Below are 27,585 nucleotides of genomic sequence, written 5' to 3'. Positions count from 1 at the left end.
ACCAATGCATACATACCATGTGTTACTAGTAGTCAATGCATGCATACCATGTGTTACTAGTAACCAATGCATACATACCATGTGTTACTAGTAATCAATGCATGCATACCATGTGTTACTAGTAACCAATGCATACATACCATGTGTTACTAGTAACCAATGCATACATACCATGTGTTGCATAAGTTCCGACTGCTCCTTTTGATGTTTAATATTATGCTTAAGTTTTAACCTCGATAATTCTTTGGTGTCTATTCACTAAATTCCTTTATTATATGAAAAAACATGCTCTAACATTGTTGCGAATTGTCGCAATAATTTACGAAAATATAACTTCCGATACTTCTAGTTCACTTGTGGCAGTTGTCAGTAATCCTGACAACTGCCACAAGCTGCAAGTTGATCCTTAAGAGTCAAAAGCAAAAACTTGGTGAGAGCGAAAGGCTACTTAAGCTTAGTGTAGCGCCCAAACAGCAATAAAGATCTGACGCTAAAGAAAACAACAAAAATAAGTTAGTGGTAACGAGAAGAGAATAAGTAGCCCTAGGAACGCCCTGGGTCAACTGTCACTGTCGGAGTCACTGTCACAAACCAGCTCATCATCTACAGGAAATCGCAGTACGGCAGCAACTCCTGTCAACTGTCCAAGCTCTATAAATAATATTATAAATAATACATACACTCATCGTAAATCCTACAAAAATCAACTAGTTTCTAGGCTCATATAAGAGAGTATTACTAAATCAAGCATGACCAACCAGTATGCGGATAAGACATGCTTGAAATTCTCCATCACTACTTAAAACCACAATGGTAAGGCAAGCTCTGGCTGACCAGCAAAAAATCCGTAAGTTCCAGTCCCATAGAAATGTCAAGCCAACAGGCTGCTAGTAATACCACAAAACCAATCGCCGACCAACTACGTAGTGACAAACAATATGTAGCCAATCCGTATACTCACGTTCTCCTGACACGTGCAGACTTGAAAATATTCTAACATCACCATTGTTTTCTTTCACGCTATCCACAAGGGCCACATACTTTTTCCTCGTTGGTACATCTCTCGACCTGTGAGTAGTGAGGTGAAGGACTTAGATAACAAACATAGGGATAGTTTCGTGAAGTAGAGATGTGATCGGGTAGAGTAAGTGGCCCATGTAAAGTTGTTATACAATTGGGTAAAGCTGTGTCATACTTTGTATAAGTTGTGTCAAGGGTAGAACATACACCGACGGTTTGAGCCTCTTGCTGTGGAAGAGACTAATTACAAACCAATTATAATTTGATAACTGGGCAGGTCATGCCTGCAAGGTTCAATGCAAACCTCTCTGCTAGGTTCATATTAGAATAGCTCAAAGATGGTTGAGGTCAAGGGTAGGGCTTCAGCGTACTTACACGAGGAAACAGCGAGCGACTAATTACCCGTTAGTTATCAAGAAGAAAAGATGTCAGTTTGCTAGTTTCTCCTTCAGTGCTTAGAGAGGCACGAAACTTAATGCACAAAGGCTAGGATATAGACTTTGACTACATTTGTTGATGTAGTTATTTCTTGCATTTCAGTTTTCATTGTCAACATGAATGAACTCCGGTCAAATTTATTCTCAAATCAAACAGACATGAAGAAGTTTTTAACAGTCTACGGTGAACTCAATCTGAAGAGAGAAAATATGAGAATCTCAAGTGAGAGTTCATCGGTGCATGACGAGTCACTCGCTATTGTTTTCCGGATCAAAACATCGTCAAAAAAGCTATACACATGTTTGACTAAGGATTCTTAGAAAAGCTTGTGTTTTTAGGAAGTGTGAACTATGGAAACAAATAGACTAGATATGTATATAACACGTCTATATGTTTATATGACAAAGAATAATACCAACTCTCATCTCATCAGATGCACCGTCCTGACAATTACTGAAGCTAATAAAATACTGCGCCTAGATATTAGTCACTGGTTCTGTATCCCGTGTGGACACAAAATGCGTGGAGACACAGGTAGAGACACAAAAAGAGCTCCAAACAGTACAATGAGCCAATAGGGTTTTATCGAAAATAGCTATTGATTATAAAAAAGTATATTAATAGTGAAAACAAGCAAGTAATAGTAAAATGTACAGAAAAGCTGAAATCATCAAAATCTATGCATTCTGCAGAAACTATTACAGAAAACAACATTTTAAACTGCATTACTTTTATTGATATAAATTCTGTTTACAACAGCAAAGGTCAATAATGAATACAAAATGTTATTCCTATGTAAATCAACTATCGACTAGGCTGCAAACTTTATACCAGTTTTATTGTGTTGATCTAATGTTGTCAGATATAATGTTTCCGTGCAAGTTTGTTTGATATAAACTTAAGAATAGTATAAAAAACAAAGACTAAAACTGCAGATGTATCATTATTGACCTTGCTATGTTTATTGCGTAGTGCTGTCTATTAGCTAGAGCGATAGTATTTACTGTCAAATATTATACAAACATATACAATCTTCTATTTTAGCTGCACTATAAGTGTGCAAACAGCACCATGTCTCAATATTTGCGTAAATAAAGTATTGAGTAAGTAGCAGCAGTGATGCTGCTGACGGCAGCACTTGAACCGTGAGGTAGCCCAAAAAGGGCAAATCAAAATTTAGTTTTGTCTAAATTAAGAATGAAGAAATAAAATCCGAGTATTTCTAAAGTTCGTGGAGGCACATCTCATTTAACAATGAGTATTAAGAAAGTGTTACCTGAACAATTCATCAGAGATAAGAAGCACCTCGATAGCTTGCAGTTTGTTGGCGCTGTTAACATGCTTATATCTATAAAAGATAGAGAAGAGCTCATTGTCAACATGCTTATATCTATAAAAGATAGAGAAGAGCGCATTGTAAATATGCTTGTATCTATAAAAGATAGAAAAGAGCTCATTGTCAACATGCTTATATCTATAAACGATAGAGAAGAGCTCATTGTCAACATGCTTATATCTATAAAAGATAGAGAAGAGCTCATTGTCAATATGCTTATATCTATAAAATCTATAAGACAGGTAATAGCTAAGCATCAACAAGATTGTGTGGGTAAGAGACAGACTAGAGCCCATTGTCAACATGTTCGTATTTACAAAAGACAGGTGATAGCTCAGTGTGCACATGTAAAGACTAGCTACCTCCCAATCTGTGTTTAGAAATACAAACACACAGGTAACTAATGTGAATGCAGTAGCCATGGCAAAGATCAAACACCATAAAAATGTTTAGTATAGCGAAGATGTTAACAAACCCATAGACAGCCCTGTTGGCATCCATTTGCAACATCTGGTAGAAACTGTCCAACGCCCGTACTTCATAAGTAGCCTTCGTGTCAGAAAGTCGTGCTCCGACTGCAGGATCACTCAATAGCTCTAAATAAGAATGTGGTCTACTATAGCAAAAAGCGAATAAGATGATTTCATGATAGTATATCGTACTTTCGTTTAGCCTTCTGGCAGGGCTGAATATAAAGTGTTTAACTTTTCCATACAAACTATTGGTTTAGTGCAATCACTCAAAGGAAATAATATAAGCTATTGTGCCAATAAGGCAAGTAACAATGAAGAGACATCAACCTGGAGAGATGTTGGAGGTTTGACAAACTTTTCCGGGGAGCATCTAATTGAGACAAATGAATGGAGACTAGTCTCTAGAGTTTGCCAACTAAAGACAGCGCACAGGAAACGGCGATGATTTCAATAAAGCTCCAAGCGCTATTAAGAATCACCTTTCAGAGCGTGTTTGTGACCAGACGATGAGTGGACTAGAAGAAACTTGGACTTGTTATCCATGAGCAGACGATTGTCTGTCTTCACCGCCTCTGCGATCATCCAGTCAAAAAACTGGTTTCTCAAGAAGCCAGGGCTTGCCACAAGGACGCATTTCACAACTAAAATATTATAAGAAACTGTTGACAGACTCCTAGCAGTAGTATCCCTAGAATATACTACACAGTACATAAAATACACAGCTGAATATTATGAAGTACTTTGGCATTCATAACCTCTGTACTCTCAAACACGACTAAAAAAAGCCTACTGTTACATTTTTAGAGGACAATGCTAAACGATACAAATCGGACAATGTAAAATACGCCCACAAGACACTCACCTTCAAAGTTAACATGACGAATAATAGCCTGCATTACTTGCTCGTAAAACTTTTTTATTCCTTTATCATGCTGCGCGCAATCTCCTCGTCTCTTCCGAGGTATAGTCAGCTCTATCTTAGTTCGAGTCAAGGTCATGCTGCTTGTGACAAGGCAGACATAAGCAAGACCTTCCTGCATTATCACTGCTGCCAAGTCAGCACTTTGAGTAGGGTCACATGCCGTGTCTAAAGTAGCCGGAAGATATTAATACAAGAGATGTTTTTGTTTATCAAGTTACTGCCACACATGCTTGGGATGTAATATGTGTGTTACACTAACATCACAGTTAGCTATATGTGCGTTATACAGTGGACCACCGCCATACGATTTTAATTTGTTCCGAGGTTGGCGTCGTAAGGCGAAAATGTCATATAGATGGATATAGAAACTAGAGTTGCCCCGATTTTGGTATCGAAATCGGTATCGGTGCCAATATAGGTGTCAAGTATTTGAATCGGTATCGGCCGATCTTTTCTTAAAAAATCTGAACCTTCCGATACTTTTTACAGATCAACCATTTAGCAGGAAACTGTATTTTAGCCTGCTATACTAATAAAAAATCAGCTGTAAGCTTCTTACTTTTACTTAATGAATTTCAGGCCTGCCACACAATTTATTTCATGTCTATAGCCTGATCAACACAGCGAAAGAAACTTTTTAGCCAGAACGTAAACAAAAAGTGTGGTATTTCCCAATTACAGCGATAGGATTTATTGCAGGCAATCACGAACAAGGTAACAAAAATGGGAGACAAGAACGCAGTGTAATATTTATATTTACTAGCATTAGGAAAGTAATTTAAACAGTCGACGCATAAAGTTATCTATCGCTCTCTTGATCCTGACGATACAATGGATCGTTTGTATTGTACAAAAAACGGTAACCCCAGTGGTGTATCGGTATGTAGCCTGTCCTCCAACATCTGTGGCAAGTGAATCCCCCCTTCAGTACGCTTGGCTACATTGATAATGATGGAAGAAAGAGACGTCTTACTGAGATAATTTAATCACTAACGGTAATTAAAAGAAACATTGATTTGCTCTAAACTTGTACAGGCACAGCAGTTCATCCAACAATAGAAGAGGGACTTCGTTATCACAGATAGAACTGTACCACTAACAGTAATTACCTTTATTTACAAGTTACAAGAAACATGGACTGTTTTGTTACTACATGCACGGTATGTCAGTATGTGAATATGTATATATATTTTTTCCATAAATGCAAACAAATAAATACAATAATATTCATGTTTTCTTTGCATTATGTTTGTATTTGCATTATAAAATGAACAACTATCTATGCAACACAAAAGATCTGAATCGGTATCTGAATAGGATTATTTTTCAATTAGGATCGGTATATCGGATCGGTATCTGAATCGGCTGGTGAATTTAGAATCGGGGCATCTCTAATAGAAACCCATACGCTAATTGCAAATTAGATAATTATCTAATTTGTCAATTATCAATAATTATCAAATTAGATAATTATCTAATCTAGGTAATTATCTAATGCAAACACCTTGCTATAAATCATCAACATTTGATATATGCAGTGTACATATTAAAAATTAGTAACAAAATAGTATATCAACCTTAATAACTATAGTTACCTACAGTAACTTTAGTGTTTTTAGTGGTTATGGCTGCAATAAAATGTAACATTACTATGTGCAACGCATACCGTAGGGAGTTCTTACATTTGAGACAGACGTTTAAGATAAATGTTGAATATAACTCAAATGAATTTAGTTTACTAAACACATGCTTAGAGCTAAGTTTTGGAATGTATTTTACTAAACTTCAATTTTGTCATCAGCTAAAATTTTATCACCTGTCTGTTTCCGGTTCCATTTCCACTACAACGTGTAACGAATAGTGCCGATTCATTTCCACTACAACGTGTAACGAATAGTGCCGATTCATTTCCACTACAACGTGTAACGAATAGTGCCGATCCATTTCCACTACAACGTGTAACGAATAGTGCCGATTCATTTCCACTACAACGTGTAACGAATAGTGCCGATTCATTTCCACTACAACGTGTAACGAATAGTGCCGATTCATTTCCACTACAACGTGTAACGAATAGTGCCGATCCATTTCCACTACAACGTGTAACGAATAGTGCCGATTCATTTCCACTACAACGTGTAACGAATAGTGCCGATTCATTTCCACTACAACGTGTAACGAATAGTGCCGATCCATTTCCACTACAACGTGTAACGAATAGTGCCGATTCATTTCCACTACAACGTGTAACGAATAGTGCCGATTCATTTCCACTACAACGTGTAACGAATAGTGCCGATCCATTCCCACTACAACGTGTAACGAATAGTGCCGATTCATTTCCACTACAACGTGTAACGAATAGTGCCGATCCATTTCCACTACAACGTGTAACGAATAGTGCCGATCCATTTCCACTACAACGTGTAACGAATAGTGCCGATCCATTTTCACTACAACGTGTAACGAATAGTGCCGATCCATTTCCACTACAACGTGTAACGAATAGTGCCGATCCATTTTCACTACAACGTGTAACGAATAGTGCCGATCCATTTTCACTACAACTTGTAACGAATAGTGCCGATCCATTTTCACTACAACGTGTAACGAATAGTGCCGATCCATTTCCACTACAACGTGTAACGAATAGTGCCGATCCATTTTCACTACAACGTGTAACGAATAGTGCCGATCCATTTTCACTACAACTTGTAACGAATAGTGCCGATCCATTTTCACTACAACTTGTAACGAATAGTGCCGATCCATTTTCACTACAACTTGTAACGAATAGTGCCGATCCATTTTCACTACAACTTGTAACGAATAGTGCGGAACTGGGAGGGAGAACAAGCATCATATCTTTTTCAGGCGGTGTGAGAGGGATTTCAGCGAATACCATATCAGCATCTTCCTTATTGGAATGTATTCAGCACACGGACAACCAAATTTTAATTTCAAGAGAAAATTTTGTTGATATGATGAAAAAATATATGGCGGGAATGAAAAAAACATGTTCTACGCAGTAAGGCGAAAAAAATCATATAACAGTGACAGGGTCACTGGGGGGGGGGTACCTGTGCGATTAGTATCACTGTACAAATAACACAGGTAACTATATGTGTGTTAAAATAATATCAGAGGTAACTGTATGTGTTATAATAACATCAGAGGTAACTGTATGTGTTATAATAACATCAGAGGTAACTGTATGTGTTATAATAACATCAGAGGTAACTGTATGTGTTATAATAACATGACTATATGTGTTATGATAACACTTTATGATCGCAATGATCAGGGTGGAGTATGTACAAAGATGCTGCCTACAAAAAACCAACAAAGATTTTACCCCACAATGCACTATCCAGGCAGCCACTATCCCAACCTCATGTTTCAACACTAGAAATCTACTTTTACAAGTATTTATACAATATGTTACACCAATAACTGCCAACTAATAGAATAAGATTCGCAAGTAATATAATATAATACTTACTGAATTTATTATAAATACGCTATTAATAGATAAGATCAGGTTAGGGGATGTACTGCTGTATCTCCAGCCTCATTTACTCAAATCTTTGTGTAAGATATGAAAAATGTAGAAATAACTTGAGTGTTTTATTCTATTTAAAGGTGAAAATAAAATAATCCCGTAATACGTTAAGCAAAACACAAAATACCATCAGTAATTGGTAAACCACAATAAATTGGTCTGCATATTATGATTAAATATTAAAGATGAGAGAGAGCACCAGTAGCCAACCGAGCTGCCTTGTCGGGTTTCCTTGGCATTCGAAGCAAAGTTTGAAAATTTTTGTTTGTACGCCGATGTAGCTGAGCTACTTATAAACGGAGGTTAGACTGTACTACTCATCAGCAGGATTTCAATTTCAACTGATACGTATAAATTTTTGAGTCATTTGTCTGAAGTTGGGAAGTCTATTTAAAAACAACTATAGACCGATAGATATGACCAACCTTTATTACAATTACATGATTGTTAAAGTCCAAACAGGAGTAAAGCGTTGTACAAACTCTAACAGTTGCTATGTGCGATACAGCTTGGACGAATAAGGCATAGCTCGAGAGGTGAGGGCAACATACCAAGGCGTTCCAGTGCCACGCTATCCCAGTCCTCCTTGGTTAAAGTAAACTTTCTGTTCATCTCTAAGTCTATGGTGTGGTATGCTCCCATCTGTGCGTGAAGGGTATTCAATATACATACTAAATAGCCAAGACCTCCACTATATGTGTCCTCTAACATTATATTGACTATATATATCGTAGAATAATATCATTGCCCTATCAAGGAACCAACCTTGTACCAGTGACCATGGCACATAATGTCTGTTGGTAATTCTCCATGCATATTTTCCTACAGGGTATCGCTATTCCTTAAAGGTTGACTTCCAACAAAATTCATATTACAGTTGTTTGATATGAAAAAATTCACCATGTCTTACTCTGTTGTGTTGTAGGTGCAAAATATGTGGGAATGTGATTACAAGCTCTTAAAAGCTTAAAAACAAACAGTTAATCGCAGCCACACGAGATCGCCGTAGTTTGGATTCTCATTCCAAAATGGCTCAAACGTGACGTAGTTGTGTTAGATGGTTTCTGTTTACACTTTCATGCAACCTTATTCATCGAAATATTTCACAAATATACTTCACGCATTCAATAAAACCATGTCTATTGTTCTTACGCGTCTGTTTTATCGTCATTTTAATGCTGTCACTTTTAGCACTGATATCTTATAACTTACCGTAAAAATTCGTTTAATTTTTTAGCCTTAGCTTGAAGGAGTACATATCATTGTCTGATAATCATGACAAGCCTGTTGGTCATTTGTGATAATGGAAAAGTGCTGCAGAAATTATTTGCGAAGTATTGGGTCACATGATCAGATTACGACTTGCCGATTAGACCAAACCGAAACAAAACTGTAAAGTAGCGAGCATCTATATTTGATACGGGGTCTTTGGTAAAACCCGAAGTGTTTGTCATAAACTAGTGCTACGATAAGCTTTATATTGAGCTTTTTATTGCCCTTTCAATTCACGTGAGAACATCACATGACAAGACGATAACCAAATTTCATGACTACGTCAGAGAAATAAAGAGATTCCAATCTATGGCGGCTTTTCGTTTTTGAGCTTTTAAGAGCTTGTAATCATATTCCCACATATTTTTTACCTACAACACAACAGAGTAAGACATGGTGAATCTTTTGATACTGTAATGTGAATTTTGTTGCAAGTCAACCTTTAACATATAACAAAGAAGTTGTGATCTCTCACTTATGATATCTATGATATCATAATACCTACATATGATATCATCTGTAGGTATTCCATAGATTTAGTTAAATAGACAATGTGAATTTAATGCATATAATCTAACTAGAAATTCCACTGTCATACAGCCCACGACCAAAGTGATATTCCACTGTCATACAGCCCACGACCAAAGTGATATTCCACTGTCATACAGCCCACGACCAAAGTGATATTTCACTGTCATACAGCCCACGACCAAAGTGATATTCCACTGTCATACAGCCCACGACCAAAGTGATATTCCACTGTCATACAGCCCACGACCAAAGTGATATTCCACTGTCATACAGCCCACGACCAAAGTGAAATTCCACTGTCATACAGCCCACGACCAAAGTGATATTCCACTGTCATACAGCCCACGACCAAAGTGATATTCCACTGTCATACAGCCCACGACCAAAGTGATATTCCACTGTCATACAGCCCACGACCAAAGTGATATTCCACTGTCATACAGCCCACGACCAAAGTGATATTCCACTGTCATACAGCCCACGACCAAAGTGATATTCCACTGTCATACAGCCCACGACCAAAGTGATATTCCACTGTCATACAGCCCACGACCAAAGTGATATTCCACTGTCATACAGCCCACGACCAAAGTGATATTCCACTGTCATACAGCCCACGACCAAAGTGATATTCCACTGTCATACAGCCCACGACCAAAGTGATATTCCACTGTCATACAGCCCACGACCAAAGTGATATTCCACTGTCATACAGCCCACGACCAAAGTGAAATTCCACTGTCATACAGCCCACGACCAAAGTGATATTCCACTGTCATACAGCCCACGACCAAAGTGATATTCCACTGTCATACAGCCCACGACCAAAGTGATATTCCACTGTCATACAGCCCACGACCAAAGTGATATTCCACTGTCATACAGCCCACGACCAAAGTGATATTCCACTGTCATACAGCCCACGACCAAAGTGAAATTCCACTCTCATACAGCCCACGACCAAAGTGATATTCCACTGTCATACAGCCCACGACCAAAGTGATATTCCACTGTCATACAGCCCACGACCAAAGTGATATTCCACTGTCATACAGCCCACGACCAAAGTGATATTCCACTGTCATACAGCCCACGACCAAAGTGATATTCCACTGTCATACAGCCCACGACCAAAGTGAAATTCCACTCTCATACAGCCCACGACCAAAGTGATATTCCACTGTCATACAGCCCACGACCAAAGAGAAATTCCACTGTCATACAGCCCACGACCAAAGTGATATTCCACTGTCATACAGCCCACGACCAAAGTGATATTCCACTGTCATACAGCCCACGACCAAAGTGATATTCCACTCTCATACAGCCCACGACCAAAGTGATATTCCACTGTCATACAGCCCACGACCAAAGTGATATTCCACTGTCATACAGCCCACGACCAAAGTGAAATTCCACTGTCATACAGCCCACGACCAAAGTGATATTCCACTGTCATACAGCCCACGACCAAAGTGATATTCCACTGTCATACAGCCCACGACCAAAGTGATATTCCACTGTCATACAGCCCACGACCAAAGTGATATTCCACTGTCATACAGCCCACGACCAAAGTGATATTCCACTGTCATACAGCCCACGACCAAAGTGATATTCCACTGTCATACAGCCCACGACCAAAGTGATATTCCACTGTCATACAGCCCACGACCAAAGTGATATTCCACTGTCATACAGCCCACGACCAAAGTGATATTCCACTGTCATACAGCCCACGACCAAAGTGATATTCCACTGTCATACAGCCCACGACCAAAGTGATATTCCACTGTCATACAGCCCACGACCAAAGTGAAATTCCACTCTCATACAGCCCACGACCAAAGTGATATTCCACTGTCATACAGCCCACGACCAAAGTGATATTCCACTGTCATACAGCCCACGACCAAAGTGATATTCCACTGTCATACAGCCCACGACCAAAGTGATATTCCACTGTCATACAGCCCACGACCAAAGTGATATTCCACTGTCATACAGCCCACGACCAAAGTGAAATTCCACTCTCATACAGCCCACGACCAAAGTGATATTCCACTGTCATACAGCCCACGACCAAAGTGAAATTCCACTGTCATACAGCCCACGACCAAAGTGATATTCCACTGTCATACAGCCCACGACCAAAGTGATATTCCACTGTCATACAGCCCACGACCAAAGTGATATTCCACTCTCATACAGCCCACGACCAAAGTGATATTCCACTGTCATACAGCCCACGACCAAAGTGATATTCCACTGTCATACAGCCCACGACCAAAGTGATATTCCACTGTCATACAGCCCACGACCAAAGTGATATTCCACTGTCATACAGCCCACGACCAAAGTGATATTCCACTGTCATACAGCCCACGACCAAAGTGATATTCCACTGTCATACAGCCCACGACCAAAGTGAAATTCCACTGTCATACAGCCCACGACCAAAGTGATATTCCACTGTCATACAGCCCACGACCAAAGTGATATTCCACTGTCATACAGCCCACGACCAAAGTGATATTCCACTGTCATACAGCCCACGACCAAAGTGATATTCCACTGTCATACAGCCCACGACCAAAGTGAAATTCCACTGTCATACAGCCCACGACCAAAGTGATATTCCACTGTCATACAGCCCACGACCAAAGTGATATTCCACTGTCATACAGCCCACGACCAAAGTGATATTCCACTGTCATACAGCCCACGACCAAAGTGATATTCCACTGTCATACAGCCCACGACCAAAGTGAAATTCCACTGTCATACAGCCCACGACCAAAGTGATATTCCACTGTCATACAGCCCACGACCAAAGTGATATTCCACTGTCATACAGCCCACGACCAAAGTGATATTCCACTGTCATACAGCCCACGACCAAAGTGATATTCCACTGTCATACAGCCCACGACCAAAGTGATATTCCACTGTCATACAGCCCACGACCAAAGTGATATTCCACTGTCATACAGCCCACGACCAAAGTGATATTCCACTGTCATACAGCCCACGACCAAAGTGATATTCCACTGTCATACAGCCCACGACCAAAGTGATATTCCACTGTCATACAGCCCACGACCAAAGTGATATTCCACTGTCATACAGCCCACGACCAAAGTGATATTCCACTGTCATACAGCCCACGACCAAAGTGATATTCCACTGTCATACAGCCCACGACCAAAGTGAAATTCCACTGTCATACAGCCCACGACCAAAGTGATATTCCACTGTCATACAGCCCACGACCAAAGTGATATTCCACTGTCATACAGCCCACGACCAAAGTGATATTCCACTGTCATACAGCCCACGACCAAAGTGATATTCCACTGTCATACAGCCCACGACCAAAGTGATATTCCACTGTCATACAGCCCACGACCAAAGTGAAATTCCACTCTCATACAGCCCACGACCAAAGTGATATTCCACTGTCATACAGCCCACGACCAAAGTGATATTCCACTGTCATACAGCCCACGACCAAAGTGATATTCCACTGTCATACAGCCCACGACCAAAGTGATATTCCACTGTCATACAGCCCACGACCAAAGTGATATTCCACTGTCATACAGCCCACGACCAAAGTGAAATTCCACTCTCATACAGCCCACGACCAAAGTGATATTCCACTGTCATACAGCCCACGACCAAAGTGAAATTCCACTGTCATACAGCCCACGACCAAAGTGATATTCCACTGTCATACAGCCCACGACCAAAGTGATATTCCACTGTCATACAGCCCACGACCAAAGTGATATTCCACTCTCATACAGCCCACGACCAAAGTGATATTCCACTGTCATACAGCCCACGACCAAAGTGATATTCCACTGTCATACAGCCCACGACCAAAGTGAAATTCCACTGTCATACAGCCCACGACCAAAGTGATATTCCACTGTCATACAGTCCACGACCAAAGTGATATTCCACTGTCATACAGCCCACGACCAAAGTGATATTCCACTGTCATACAGCCCACGACCAAAGTGATATTCCACTGTCATACAGCCCACGACCAAAGTGATATTCCACTGTCATACAGCCCACGACCAAAGTGATATTCCACTGTCATACAGCCCACGACCAAAGTGATATTCCACTGTCATACAGCCCACGACCAAAGTGATATTCCACTGTCATACAGCCCACGACCAAAGTGATATTCCACTGTCATACAGCCCACGACCAAAGTGATATTCCACTGTCATACAGCCCACGACCAAAGTGATATTCCACTGTCATACAGCCCACGACCAAAGTGAAATTCCACTCTCATACAGCCCACGACCAAAGTGATATTCCACTGTCATACAGCCCACGACCAAAGTGATATTCCACTGTCATACAGCCCACGACCAAAGTGATATTCCACTGTCATACAGCCCACGACCAAAGTGATATTCCACTGTCATACAGCCCACGACCAAAGTGATATTCCACTGTCATACAGCCCACGACCAAAGTGAAATTCCACTCTCATACAGCCCACGACCAAAGTGATATTCCACTGTCATACAGCCCACGACCAAAGTGAAATTCCACTGTCATACAGCCCACGACCAAAGTGATATTCCACTGTCATACAGCCCACGACCAAAGTGATATTCCACTGTCATACAGCCCACGACCAAAGTGATATTCCACTCTCATACAGCCCACGACCAAAGTGATATTCCACTGTCATACAGCCCACGACCAAAGTGATATTCCACTGTCATACAGCCCACGACCAAAGTGAAATTCCACTGTCATACAGCCCACGACCAAAGTGATATTCCACTGTCATACAGCCCACGACCAAAGTGATATTCCACTGTCATACAGCCCACGACCAAAGTGATATTCCACTGTCATACAGCCCACGACCAAAGTGATATTCCACTGTCATACAGCCCACGACCAAAGTGATATTCCACTGTCATACAGCCCACGACCAAAGTGATATTCCACTGTCATACAGCCCACGACCAAAGTGAAATTCCACTGTCATACAGCCCACGACCAAAGTGATATTGGAAAAAAAGAAAGGATACTGATGGTTGAGAAATGCAATATTAGCAGTCAAATGGCACTGCAGTGCAATAGAATAACTGCAATGGTAGCTGTAATGTACTGGGTGTGGGTGTTATTATATACAACAAATAGTAATAATGAAAGGAAAAGATTATATGTTTATATCTCTCCCCCTGCAATAGGAGAAATGCAATATTGGCCAATATTAGAAGTGAAATGCACTGATATTATTGGAATAACCAATATTATTAATATTATAATAGTAATAATATAAAACCAATGCACAATTTTGTTTACATTTCAAAACGTCATAGCTAACAATATCCCGAAGTTGTGATATTTATATAGATTTTTAGAAAATCTGTACTACGTAGTCATTGTTCTGTAGTCATCCAAACTTATGATTAATTATTGTAACCATCTCATAAGAACCGTTAGAAAAAATATCATTGTCATTTCCTTTACTTACACTGCGTTGGACATCAGTTAGAATACCAAAGTACTCAGCTACTTTGAAACCGGCAAAAATGAAACGATTTCAGTACTCCTAACTTAATTACAGAAACCTTCAGCAATTCGACAATGCTATAGACTGGTGAAACGTGCACGTTATTTTTTTCGTGAAATGCGCACGACTTAATCGTTCTATTCTCTGTCGCTCGGCGTTTTAATTTCCGGTCCTAACTTTGATAAAAGTGAGGCTTAGCAAGTTTTAATAACGATTTTCGGCCAAATAAATCAGTCTATTTATGTATAATCCGATCAGATGGGTTAGTTTTAGGAATTTGCAGTAACCTTTCAAAGGCTTGGTAACATATTTAAATAGGTTTATATGCGTTTTGTATCATTATTATGCTTAAACGCCTTTACTGAAAAATAGTTAAATTTGTTGATAGGATTTCGTTACAAGGGTTTGGTGACGGCCGTTAACGGATAATTTTTCGGGAGTTGTGTGCACATGTGCATTTATCATAAATCTCCCAAACCAATCGCTTCGCTCGTGTTTGGTCGTGGGATGATGTTTATTTTATTGGAAAAAGAATAGAATTTTATTGGATAAAGCAAATGATAATACTTCGCTTCTGAAGGTACAAATTCTGACTTTTGACATTAAACCCACATCAATGTTGATAGTACTACACCCATATGATGTTTCTATGCTCTCATTTTTGTTTTATTTTTACTGAGAAAATTTACCTATTGAAATGGCAGATACATTGACAAGTTTCACCTAGCCTATAGAAACTATTAATACCATTTGAGCCAAATTTGAAACGAAATAACCTGCATCAATAAAAAGCTAGCGTTTTTTATTTTCTAATCAAGCACTGCGACAAGATCTTAATATGCAGTCTGCATCTAACAATTGTATGAGCACTCCATTAATTAGGGTCTGGACAAAGCATGAAAACAGGCATTAACAGGCTATGAAGACAGATGCAAGAGAAATAAATATCTAAGCATACCTTGACGTATTGATTCTCTTCCACATTCCGACCTTTGACCCGAAGGACACATGCTTGGGTGTCAAAATCAATGTCTTCCACTCGAAGAGACAACAAAGTCCTAACTTTGCTGTTTGCCACACTGCCGGTGCTAGATTGTGTCTGCACCTTCCTGCAACGTTTGCCAGAATTTAACAAGTGACTGCTTAATTAATCATAGCCTCAAAACTATGCTGTGATGTTTAGGGTGAAGATTTACAGGGCACCGAAGAGTCGCTCCCTCTTTCAGGAGCACCGATAAGGTACAAATTGGAGTTTTTTTAGAGAAGAAGAGTTGGATCACCTGATGGTAGTAGACTTGAATATATCACCAATCTGTATAAGGTTGAAGGTATGCCACATATCCTCTGGCTCTTCAGCAATCAGGTTAACAAGCCTGTAAATTTCACAACAGCTAAAGAGTATGACTTAGTGAAGTATTAGGTACCATTAGCTTTAAAGTGAAAGTAAGCACATAATTTTAACAATGTTTTATATGATTGGTAATGCATGATACTATGCTAATTGAAAGAGAAAACAAAATTTTAGCAGATATTTCTATTAGTTTACCAAGTTCAAAGTTGAAAATATATTTTGGTGCATTTACCTCGCGACATCACTGATTTGCAATTCAGCCGTTTCCGGTAACCTATTCCTTAGTGAGATAACGTTCAACGCATTTGAATTTTTTTGTTTAGCCACAATCAGTTAGTTACAATGGGTAGATGTCTCTTTGCTAGTTGCGAATCTGACACTAAAAGTCGTGGCATAACTTCTTTTAGAGTGCCTGTGTCTCAGTCACCAAATTTAGCAAAAATGTGGCTATCTAAGGCAAAGCGTGCCGATTTAACTTTTCGCAAGCTACCTGCTACTGCGGTCGTGTGCATTAGGCACTTCCATGAGAGCCAGCTTTATTCGGAGCAATTTGGGACAACCACAAGATTAAGGGTGAAAAAAGAAGTTCCAGTCCCTAATGGTGTTGTACCATACAGCAAGAGGGCATCAGCGAACAGGAAAACCTCAACTGTAAGTAATTTATAAATAATTTTAAATAAATATTAATAACCAATATAGTAGTTTAATAATATAAATTAATAAATACAATAATTAGAAATATTTAGTACTGTCCATGAGTACAAAGCAATGATTTAAAATGACTGGGTGACAATGAGACTCAGGCTGAGTTTCATACGTTTGATTTTAACCTGATTCACTTGAATTAACTGAGTAAAAGTTAGCCAGGGAATTTAAATTTTCTGTTTGGTCTGGATTGTCAGAAATGCTCTAATTGTTCATAAAATACACGACTAATATAATTATTAAATTTGGATTGCATTACTATTTTTATATTCATGCTACTATTACTAATATAGGGTTTACAGATCGCTTGAAGTGATTAGCCTATACTTACTATCAGGTATAACTTTTTAACTATGTGTAGTGTTAGTGTGTGTTGGTGGTAGATAGCGGTTATGGTGATAGTGTTTGTGGTAGTGGTGGTGACACTTTAGGTAATGGTTTAGAAGCAATTTAAACGTATTAACTTTAGTGGCATTTGTTTGAAATTTTTTGATAGGATGTATGGCATTGGACCAAGAATCTGGCCAAAAATCTGACTAGAGCATGTGTGCGCAAAAATCAAAAATAGTTGCTCCCTTGGATAAAGGAAATAAAGAACCATGTGTGGTATTCTGTGGTTCAATGTTAAGGCGATGCTGAGCTATTGGTTAAGATGGTACTTAACATGAGATACCATGTCGCTATTATTCATAGGAGCTTTCCAGGACACGACAAGTTCATCCACTGCTCTCATGAACCAATTGATCTGTGAGTGATGAAAATATATATTATTTGCACCCAACGTTGGCATGAAAGCTGTATGTTGAATCTAATAATATATATTCAGAAATAACAAAGCACAAGCAAATGTGTAATATAATATTTTATATATCATTTACAACGCCTTTGGTTTGTTATATAAGAAGATGTAGTCATTTATTGAATAATACTAAACCGAGAGTGTACAAATGGTAAATATTCTGCAGTTGGTTGACATTTGAATAAACAGAAACTTTGCAGATTTATAATATATTGAAAAATAACAACGAATAATTTGATATGTTTACAGAGAAATGGAAAGAAAGGTGAAATTCCAGGAAGTGCAGGGCACAGTCCTTTGTGATGCGTTAGGGCAAGCAAGACAGCTAAACACATTGCGTCTGTTGAACCATGGTCAACACACTGGTGCTTTAGAAAACCTCCACAGCCTCATATCAAGTTATGCACCAAAGCGAATAGACTCTGATCCCCCAGGATAATTTACGAGAATCAAACTAGCATTGACAGATCACAACACGAATGTGGGAAGAGAAGTTCTGACTGGTAAGCTGTATCTACAATAAAATTATATATGGATTATACTACTCTTCAGCAGGGATACCACTTTTACCGCTTGAACAACGTTAAAAATAAATTTATGCAGAAATTGTATTAGGTAACACAATTGATAACTGGCATTAAATTTTAATTATTATAAATTATTTATTAAAGATAGCGATGGGAAACTGAAGATGACAGTAATAGTATATTAGTTGAGTATATTAGCGTATATAAATTATAGACAGTATAAGATGACATTCTGATATTAGTATGATGATGGTGTGATACACAAAAAATTCCAACCAGTTTGTTATACCTTTAAATGCTCTACATGTAGATAATAGTTATATTGTGAATAAATATAAATATATGAATTGCAGGACAGAGCGGCTCCACTTTCAAAACATCTTACAAAACCAGATGGTTGAATAGCAATAGAAATGCATAGGTCAAGATTCACATTAAAGTTACACCCAATCCTTAGTAGTTTTATATGAGGTATCGTTTTGATAAAATTAATATAACAGGCTATTCAAATTATAAATATTATGCTGTTCTTTGTATAACATGATTTAGATTTATGTAACATAGGCTGTTAAATGTGGTGTTTTTATGTCATGGTGCAAGTCAAATGATTGAAATATAATTATTCATCAAACCATACATTATGATTGTATTATTTTGTTAAAATCACCTATTCATTGTACAAGACATGAACATCAGCTAAGTAAAGATGCTGTCAGATTCAGTTAAAATATTTCTAAAAACTATATTTTGCTCAACTCACAACTGAACTTACATTAATGTCCTTCATCCATAATAAAAAGCTCCACTTCATCTGCGTCATTCTGATCATAATCTTCTGATTCTACATTTTTTGACGCCTACATAACTCCCATTTGGATAAGGCAACATTATGTAGGAAACAACGCATGAAGGATTAACTTTTCGGTTTTTTCTTCCAAGGCCCTCGTAGATGAGAAAGGAGTAGTTGTTTTAGCAGTGTGTCTTTTAGCCTTCGTATTGTGAACGTAATAAAAGAACGATAGAAATAAACTATAGTTGAATTTTTTAGCGATACACATGTGCGTTCTACACGCGTTCTATATGAGCACTTGTTTCCGAGTTTTCACAATTGTGGGGGACGTGCAGTCTCTATCACATTAAATAATAATGAATGAAGTCAAACGCTATGTTTCGCGTGATTGGATGATTGATTGAGAATCAGTGTTCCCAGTGGCAAGTCCGTTTCACACTCATTTTCGTAATGGCGTTATCTATCCGATTTTTGCAAAATATGCAGTTGAAAAAAGACTCTGTACTTATTTATATATGAATGCACGGACATTTTTTTGTTTTTAAAATATTATTCTGAGTATTTAGCTGTTGTAAATAACTTATTTTGCTAAACGTAGTAAATTACACAAAACAAATAGTGTAAAAGTTGGCCTTCATCAGGAAATTGTGTTTAGTTTCCCTTTAACGAACTCATCAAATAAACTCCAGATTGATGGCCATGAGGTAATCAATACATCAACAAGTTTTATCATTAGCCCATATCACAACCAAGTGATAATACTGGAAACAATACAAATGAGGGCTACTAAAAATTGACGCTATGATACACTGAAAAACTTTGTTGTCATTTCAGAGTTCATCGTGAAGGTCAAAGAAATACATATCTTTTGCTATTAAAAATAATATAATAAGTAGTGTGCGGATAAGCAGAATTAAGAGTCTCATTAACATGGAGTTGACAAAGGTCAAATAAGTTGACAAAGACCCATAAAGTGTTGAAAAATTCAGACTCCCACTATAGCCAAGCTCTGACAAAACCACACTCACTACAGACTTCTGGATACAATCTAATCTAGTTTTGTTATTGCGCCTGATTAGTGTTAAGATTACTGGTACTCAAAATATCCACAACTAAAAGGAGCCCAGTTACAAAGCTTCTTTCAAAGTTTTTTTGTGAGCTTAGAAACATATGTTAAACTATTAGCTAAAGTATTGTATATAAGTTCTAAGCAACATATATGTTGCTTAGAACAAGTTTTGTCCAGTGGCTGTTTAGAGGGAACTAGCTGCATAACACTTTTTATTAGCTAACAATATTAAACAGTGATGGAGCGTAAAACGTAAAAAAATCTTTCCATTCTCACTTTGTAATAACATCAAGTGAACTTTATCACTGATGGGGCTATTATTTGGGACTCCTAAATGACCTGCTATAGTTTTAACCCATGTGTGTTTCTTAAAAGCTAACCTGCAGTTAGTAGCCTGCTCTGGTTACTGATGAGATCAATTAGGTTGTCACATAAATCACAATTCTAGTAAGATGGCAGCTATATTCCTTTTTGTTATTATTTCAAAACAAAAACATACATGTACTATCCTATAAAAAACTATAACTTGAGGCGAAGATTAACACTTTCATATTTTCTCATCTATATCCTTCCAAATATGTAGAAAGTCATTGCCATTCAATGGTAAACAAAAGCAGCAAAGTACTTTATGAGGGGTGCAATACTAGAGCACATTGACCAGAGTAATTTTTGAGTGATACAAATTTTTTGGTATGTTGATGTATCCAGATTTTGGATCTGAAAACTTACGAGCATATCATATTTAAGATAATCTGCGTCATTCCGCCACAAAACAAGCATTGAATATTATAAATGATATGAGCTAAAAATTAAAATTGACACAAATTGAAAAAACTTCAATGCACTACTCACCCAGTTCTGTGTTTGTAATCGATAGCTCGATGAGTGCACCGCATTCTTACTATCTGGTCTGGGATATTAACGAATAATGTCGGAATAAAATAAAAGCATGGTATAATGCGTTTGTCTACCAATTACTGATTGAAAAAAACTTTTGTAAATAATGAGATCGTAGTGTCGGTTGTTTTCTGTTTTACAAACAAATTATTGTCTTCGCAGGTACTACTATTTCATAGTAGTCAGTCAGTAACTATAAAACGTGGAAATATGCTATTTTGGGAAATAAGCGCTTCCTACATTTCCGGTGCGACTGTACGAGGTAGAGCGGATTTACTTGTTATGAATTGCTGGATTTAGCGAGTCAGTGAGATTCGATGTTGTGGTTTTCTGGTTTTCGCAATTACTGGTTAGTTGCCCTGTCTCCGCAGTAGTCTGTTTTTGCACCGAGGCTAGCTAGGACTCGCAAAAGCTAGTACCGATTTATTGTTATTAGGATCAATATACACTTCTCAATTGCCAGAGTCTAGGAAACCTTTTTCTTTTGACAGGATGTGCATTTATTTACTTTTTTACTATATACTGTGATCAAGCCTGCCAACCCAAGAGTGGGACAATGCTTGAGATTTGGTTTTGGGGCAATTGATGTATCAATAATAGTATATATATATAAATTTTGGAAATTGGGGCAAAAATCTCCCGTATTTTCGTTTTTACTTTGGGGTGATTGCGTGAACGTTGGCAGGCATGACTGTGATTCAGTAATTTATTTGTATGAACGGCTTTTTGTATAATATTTTGTAATAACGATAACCCTGGTAGGCTAACCTTTATATCCATAGCATATCCTTATGGTGCTTAATAATAATGTAACTTGTCTTGATGTTAATTGTGGGTTTATTCTTTGGTTATTGCTACTGAAACATTAACGTTGGCTTGTCAGACAATACTATTAAATAATCACTAGGAAAAGGACCCCCAATTACCGAAGTGTGAGTTGTCTGCCCCTAACCAGAGCGAATTCCATTTCCTTGGTGGCAGCGGTAGGATTCCTTATTTCTCAGTGTTATAATCATTGTCTATATTAAGTTGTTAGGCTATAACAGTAGCAATCTTATTGTTAAGATTGAGCAAGGTGTGCTAGAGCCATTTGTTTTGTTGTTGCCCTACTGGCCCTCTTTGGTTTTGCCTTGAGTCTGAGGTCACTGCACCTCCTGGGGGTTAGGTGTGCTGCACTGATTGCCTGACGCCTGCCCAGCCAAGGGCCTTGGGTAACAAGCAGCTTCAGTGGTATTTTTGTGGCAAACAGTTGAACTTAGCAAGCCAAACAAACAGCTAGCATACAAGATACAGATACACGGAATCAAAATCTAAATGTGATTATCAGAGAACAGGTTAGCTTCTTTTTTATACATTATTATTTTTTTACACATTATAAATATAACGCTATTGCAAATTAGTAATTTGATATATAATTTTTTTCAAGTTTATCATGCCATATCCATATTTATATCTGGATATTGTATTTGTATTATATCTATCCTGTATTTTTAACCTTGCAGGTTTCACGGTTTTAAGAAATAAAGAACAAAATCAGTGAAATCAATCCTTATATGTAATCCCACTAAAAGAAGTTTTGGAGTTTGACAAAAACTTTACACTTAAATTGGCTGAATAATTTTCGTCCCATTCAGCTAATCCTTTTGTTAGTCCAACCCAATCCAATGTTGTGCGAATAATCCTTTTGTTGATTTGAATTGCTTGCCAAATTCATCCATTAACTCTTTTGTTGAGTTTCTCATACCACAGGAAGTTTCTACTAATTCCTTCATCACTCATTTGACTGATCCATTTGTTGACACTAGTGGTGTAATGAACAACGATCGGAATGATGGTGAACGTGTAAGCAATAATATACAGCCCCTACAAGGATAGGCGACGGACATCATGTGGGCAGGGTTTAATGATCGAGCTCTTTTAGGATGAACCCGAACACGGCACCCGAACAAACAAATATGCTGAATAAAGTTCCTTGTAAATTTACAAATACATGTATTTTTAACAATAGTGGTAATTTTACTGATCTGTTGGTTTCGTTTTGTTAAATAAATATAGTTGCCCAATATTGTCACCGTTATGGTTAGTCAGTTGCCATTCACAAGCATTCGTGATATTAATAGTCGTCATTGTGAAATAGCCCAAATTTGGTTTTGTATGTAGATTTTGAGTATGAAAACTCTACTGCACAGCTTTGCCTGTTGTCCCATCTTATTGGCCAGGTCAAACAATATGACAACAATGAAAGACTGTCATTTTATATTAGGGGTGGCAAAATATAATTAAAAACTTAGAGAAAAAGGACGTCGTTGGGGTGATTTCGGGTAAATTATATTTAACTTTAAGCATGTACTACAACCTCTAAAAATCTCAACATTGATAAAAATAGGTAATTTGAAATGTTTTACTTCCATGGATCCTAGTATATTGCTAAAATTGATGAGCAAAAGAGAGAATTACGTGTTTGCTGGTTACAGGTTTGGTTGTTTTGTACTAATAACCGGAAATCAGTTATTATTCACGATAGACGCATATAGGCAATAAAAATCTAGACCCAAAAACCTAACAAGGCAACGCGACCGTCCCGCAAGAACTGTGTTAGCCCCAGAACCCAGGTTAGCACAATCCTAATAGAGCTCGATCATTAAACTCCGCTCATATGATAGCCGTCGCCTATCCTGGGCATTTATATCATTGGTGTAAGGCAGAGTAGTAATGATGCAGAGGTATTCATTAATAAAGCTTACTGTAAGTACTGTGTTCAAGGTAGGTCTCTTAGTAAGTCAGTACCTTCTCTAGTTCCTCTTTGGGTTCGGCCTTCTCACTCCACTGCTAATCCTAGAACTTTGATGAATTATATGTCACCCGTTCTATCCATCAATTTCAGCCCTTCGAATATGAAATCTCTTCACCTCAATGTCAACACTCCAGCTTCTCAGGCTCTCTTTTGGAATACCGAGGAGGGAAGCTTTAAGCAACTGTTGAAGGAACTGGTAGACCAATCCACTACAGCTGTTTAAGAATCGCGGAATGCTAGCTCTGTGACCTCTAAGGTTAAGCTACTGCCACCCCGATTCGATGGACATGGCGACGTACACCTGCTTATAAAGCAGCTTTTAGAAGTCGCTAAGCTGTGTGGATGGGACAACCATGTTGCCCTGGTGCAGTTGCGAAGTAACATAGAAAGAAAAGCTATAGATTGTGCCAGAGGAGATTCTCTGAAAGAGGTGTTTAGTAGGTTGTTGGTGATGTTTGGGTTGACCCCTTTGCAGGCTCGGGAGAAGCTCCATAGTCTCGAGCGCAAACCCAGTGAAAGCTATCGCGCTTTTGGTGATCGTATTGACCAGTTAAGTCAATTGGCGTATGGCGGTCTTAGTCCTGAAGTAGAGAAGCAGCTAGCTCTTGAACATTTTGATCATGCTATAGCTAACCCAGCTTTCAGGTGGCACCTACTCGCGGTCAAGCCGAAAAAGTTAGAAGGTGCCATACAAGCTGCTGAATAGTATGACCAGGTTGGGCCTTCTCCTTCGATGATACTGAATAAGCCAAGAGTAGCACCCGTTATAAAAGAACAGGATAGAATGCCTCAGCAGTGCAGTTGGTGTAATAACACAGAAAAGGTGTGAGGTCATTTAAGTACACAATTAGATTCTATATCCCGTCGTCTTGAAGCATTAAAAGGCTTTGCTATGCATAAGCAGAGGAGTGTGAGAAACTATTTTTACTGCCAAGGCCAGGTCATTTCAAGCATAATCGTCCATTCTTGAAGGCAGATTCTAGGGTCTCAAGAAAAGCTGATGAATCGGCTACTACTATGAAAAGGCAGGCAAACTAGATGCGTCTATTTCCTGGTCTACGGGAAAAGGGGATGGACGGAATTTAAAGTTCAGTGAATCTGAAACTCCACTACCTTGCAATGCTACTGATGATGCAATTCAGATTAATGTAGCTCCTTCCGTGTCATCTCTGTACCTGCCAGGCAAAGTAGAGCGCCTGCTTGTCTTATTTCTTATAGATAATGGTTGAACTCTTAATTTGCTGGCTAGTAGGGTGTTTGAAAAGTTGTTGCCCGATTGTAAGCACAGGCTTGAGCCATTTCAACATCAGGTTGGAAAGCTGGCTGATGAGTCAAGTTTGCAATTTCTTGGTCAACTTAACCTGACTGGTCGTGTACGGTCTGAGTTTGTTGAGATCTCTTTTGTCATAGCAGATATTGATCTGGACGTCATATTAGGAATGTCTTTTCTGCAAAGCAAAGACTGCCATGTTTGATTTGCAGACAGATTTGGCTAGTAAGGTTCAGGTCATCCATAATGTCAACATACCCCCCTTACACTGAACAACTGGTTCCATGCAAATTGTCGGATCCTATCAGTTTTGACATCGGAATGGTGGAAAGCTGCAGAGCTGCCGTGTTTTCAGAAATAGCATTGGCTGCAAGCATTTATTCAATAGATTGTAGAGGAAAAATTCTGTTTAGGTGTGTAAACCCTTGTGGTTGGCCAATCTCACTGCGATCGGTTCCCTCATTGGTCGCTGTAGCAGTGTGGCCAAAGCGCAATTAGTGAGAGACAACCAAGTTGTGCAAGTCCGTGGATGTGTTGCAGGCGTGTTACCTCATCAGGATGGTAGTGTAAGCTTACTGCCGGAGCACACAGAATCTTTATACCAAGAGGCCACTGTTGCATGTTCTCAGCCTCACCAAAAACAGGACATCCGGAAGATGTTGATCTCCTACAGCGATGTTTTCTCTACTTAGGATAATGATATGAGGTTGACAAAATTGGTATCTCACTCAATACCAGTAAAAGGTGGCACGAAACCAATTAAACAGGCACCACATTGTTTGGCGACGGAGAAGGAAGCGGAAGTTAATAGGCAGATCCAGAAGCTGCAGCATCAGGGCTTGATAGAACCAGGGCAGGGAGCTTGGAGCTCACCTGTAGTCTTAGTCAAAAGAAAGTAGCTCACCTGTAGTCTTAGAAAGATGGCAGCTGGAGGTTTCGCATTGACTACCGCCACTTAAATGCCATCACTGTACATGATGCACATCCGCCCCCGAGGATTGGTAAAAGCCTTGAAGCACTTGCAGGTAGCCAGTACTTTACTACGTTAGATTTGATGAGCGGGTACTGGTAGGGACCATTAGAGGAAGATGTTAGGGATAAGGCTGCATTTTGCACTCGTAATGGCTTGTGGAAGTTGAAGGTCCTTTTTTAACGATTGATGGAGCGAGTGCTACATTGGTTACACTGGAAGTCATTACTTTTTTTACTTAGATGACATTATCGTCGTAGGAAACAGCTTTGATAATCATTATCAAAACCTGAAAGAAGTAACAATTCAACTTCAAGCAGCTGGACTGAAGCTGAAACCATCCAAATGCCATCTCTTTCAAACCAACGTTGCATATTTGGGTCATGTTGTAAGCTGTGATGGTGTGGCGACAGATCCTAATAAAACTGCTTCACGAGCTAACTAGTCTGTCCCCCGAGATTTGTTGGAGCTACGAGCTTTTTTGGGGACTGTTGGCTACTATCGCCAGTACATACCAAGTTTTTCCAGTAAAGCCCGACCCTTGAATGTACTCACCTCAAAAGCACGTCCAATTCAAGTGGACTACGGAGTTCAAGATGTTTTCCAGTCCCTGAAGCATTCTCTCATGGTTTCGCCGGTGTTAGGATATCCCAACCCTTCACTCTCATACACTCTCGACACTGACACATCCCTCGATGGCGTAAGTGTGGTTCTGTCCTGTCTCAAGTGCAGCATGGTCAAGAAAGGGTTGTAAGTTATTACAGTCGAGGTTTGTCCGTACCTAAACAAGATTATTGTGTAACAAGATGTGAGTTATTGGTGTTGTGAAAGCGATGACACACTTTCAGTCTTACCTATATGGTAAAGAATTCAGAATTAGGACTGACCATGCTTCATTGCTTCACTGCTGTAGAAGGACCACTCCTTCTGCTCAAATTGCAAGATGGCTGGAAATCCTAAATGGGTTCAATTTTATCATGGAGTATTGAGCTGGAAGTAAACACGGAAATGCTGATGGACTGTCCAGGCGAACCTGTCATGATTGCAAGCATTGTGACAAAATCACGCACCTGAATGGAGGGACTAGCATGATTAAGCTAAATAGGGAAATCAAACAGCAAACAGTGTTATGCGGAATTTCAAAATCAATGGTGAACTGCCGTACGCTTTTAATATAATGTCGACTGGCAATTCTGACTGCATGTATCTCTCTGCAGTTCTGTCAAAGATTGCCGCAATGAGGTACCCTCAGTTTACCTGTTGACTCCGGGCCTCCTGTTGACCAGGGACTATCTAACC

General features: G+C 38.9%; 1 protein-coding gene across 1 annotated transcript; it reads right to left on the bottom strand.

Moving 5' to 3' along the window:
* Positions 1-257: 257 nt before the first annotated feature.
* LOC137389849 (protein pelota homolog) lies at positions 258-21,493 on the bottom strand. The gene is made up of 10 exons (XM_068075987.1): positions 21,208-21,493; positions 16,395-16,487; positions 16,073-16,223; positions 8,303-8,393; positions 4,130-4,354; positions 3,747-3,908; positions 3,270-3,390; positions 2,735-2,806; positions 962-1,068; positions 258-651 (listed from the first exon to the last, which is right to left on the bottom strand). Exons 1-10 carry the CDS (start codon positions 21,249-21,251, stop codon positions 560-562), a joined length of 1,158 nt encoding a protein of 385 aa, XP_067932088.1. The 5' UTR covers positions 21,252-21,493; the 3' UTR covers positions 258-559.
* Positions 21,494-27,585: the final 6,092 nt, after the last annotated feature.

The sequence above is a fragment of the Watersipora subatra genome, chromosome 3 (assembly GCF_963576615.1).
Source record: "Watersipora subatra chromosome 3, tzWatSuba1.1, whole genome shotgun sequence".
Lineage (NCBI taxonomy): Eukaryota > Metazoa > Bryozoa > Gymnolaemata > Cheilostomatida > Watersiporidae > Watersipora > Watersipora subatra.
Note: the sequence above shows the minus strand (reverse complement) of the source record. Positions and strands in the feature narration are given on the sequence as shown.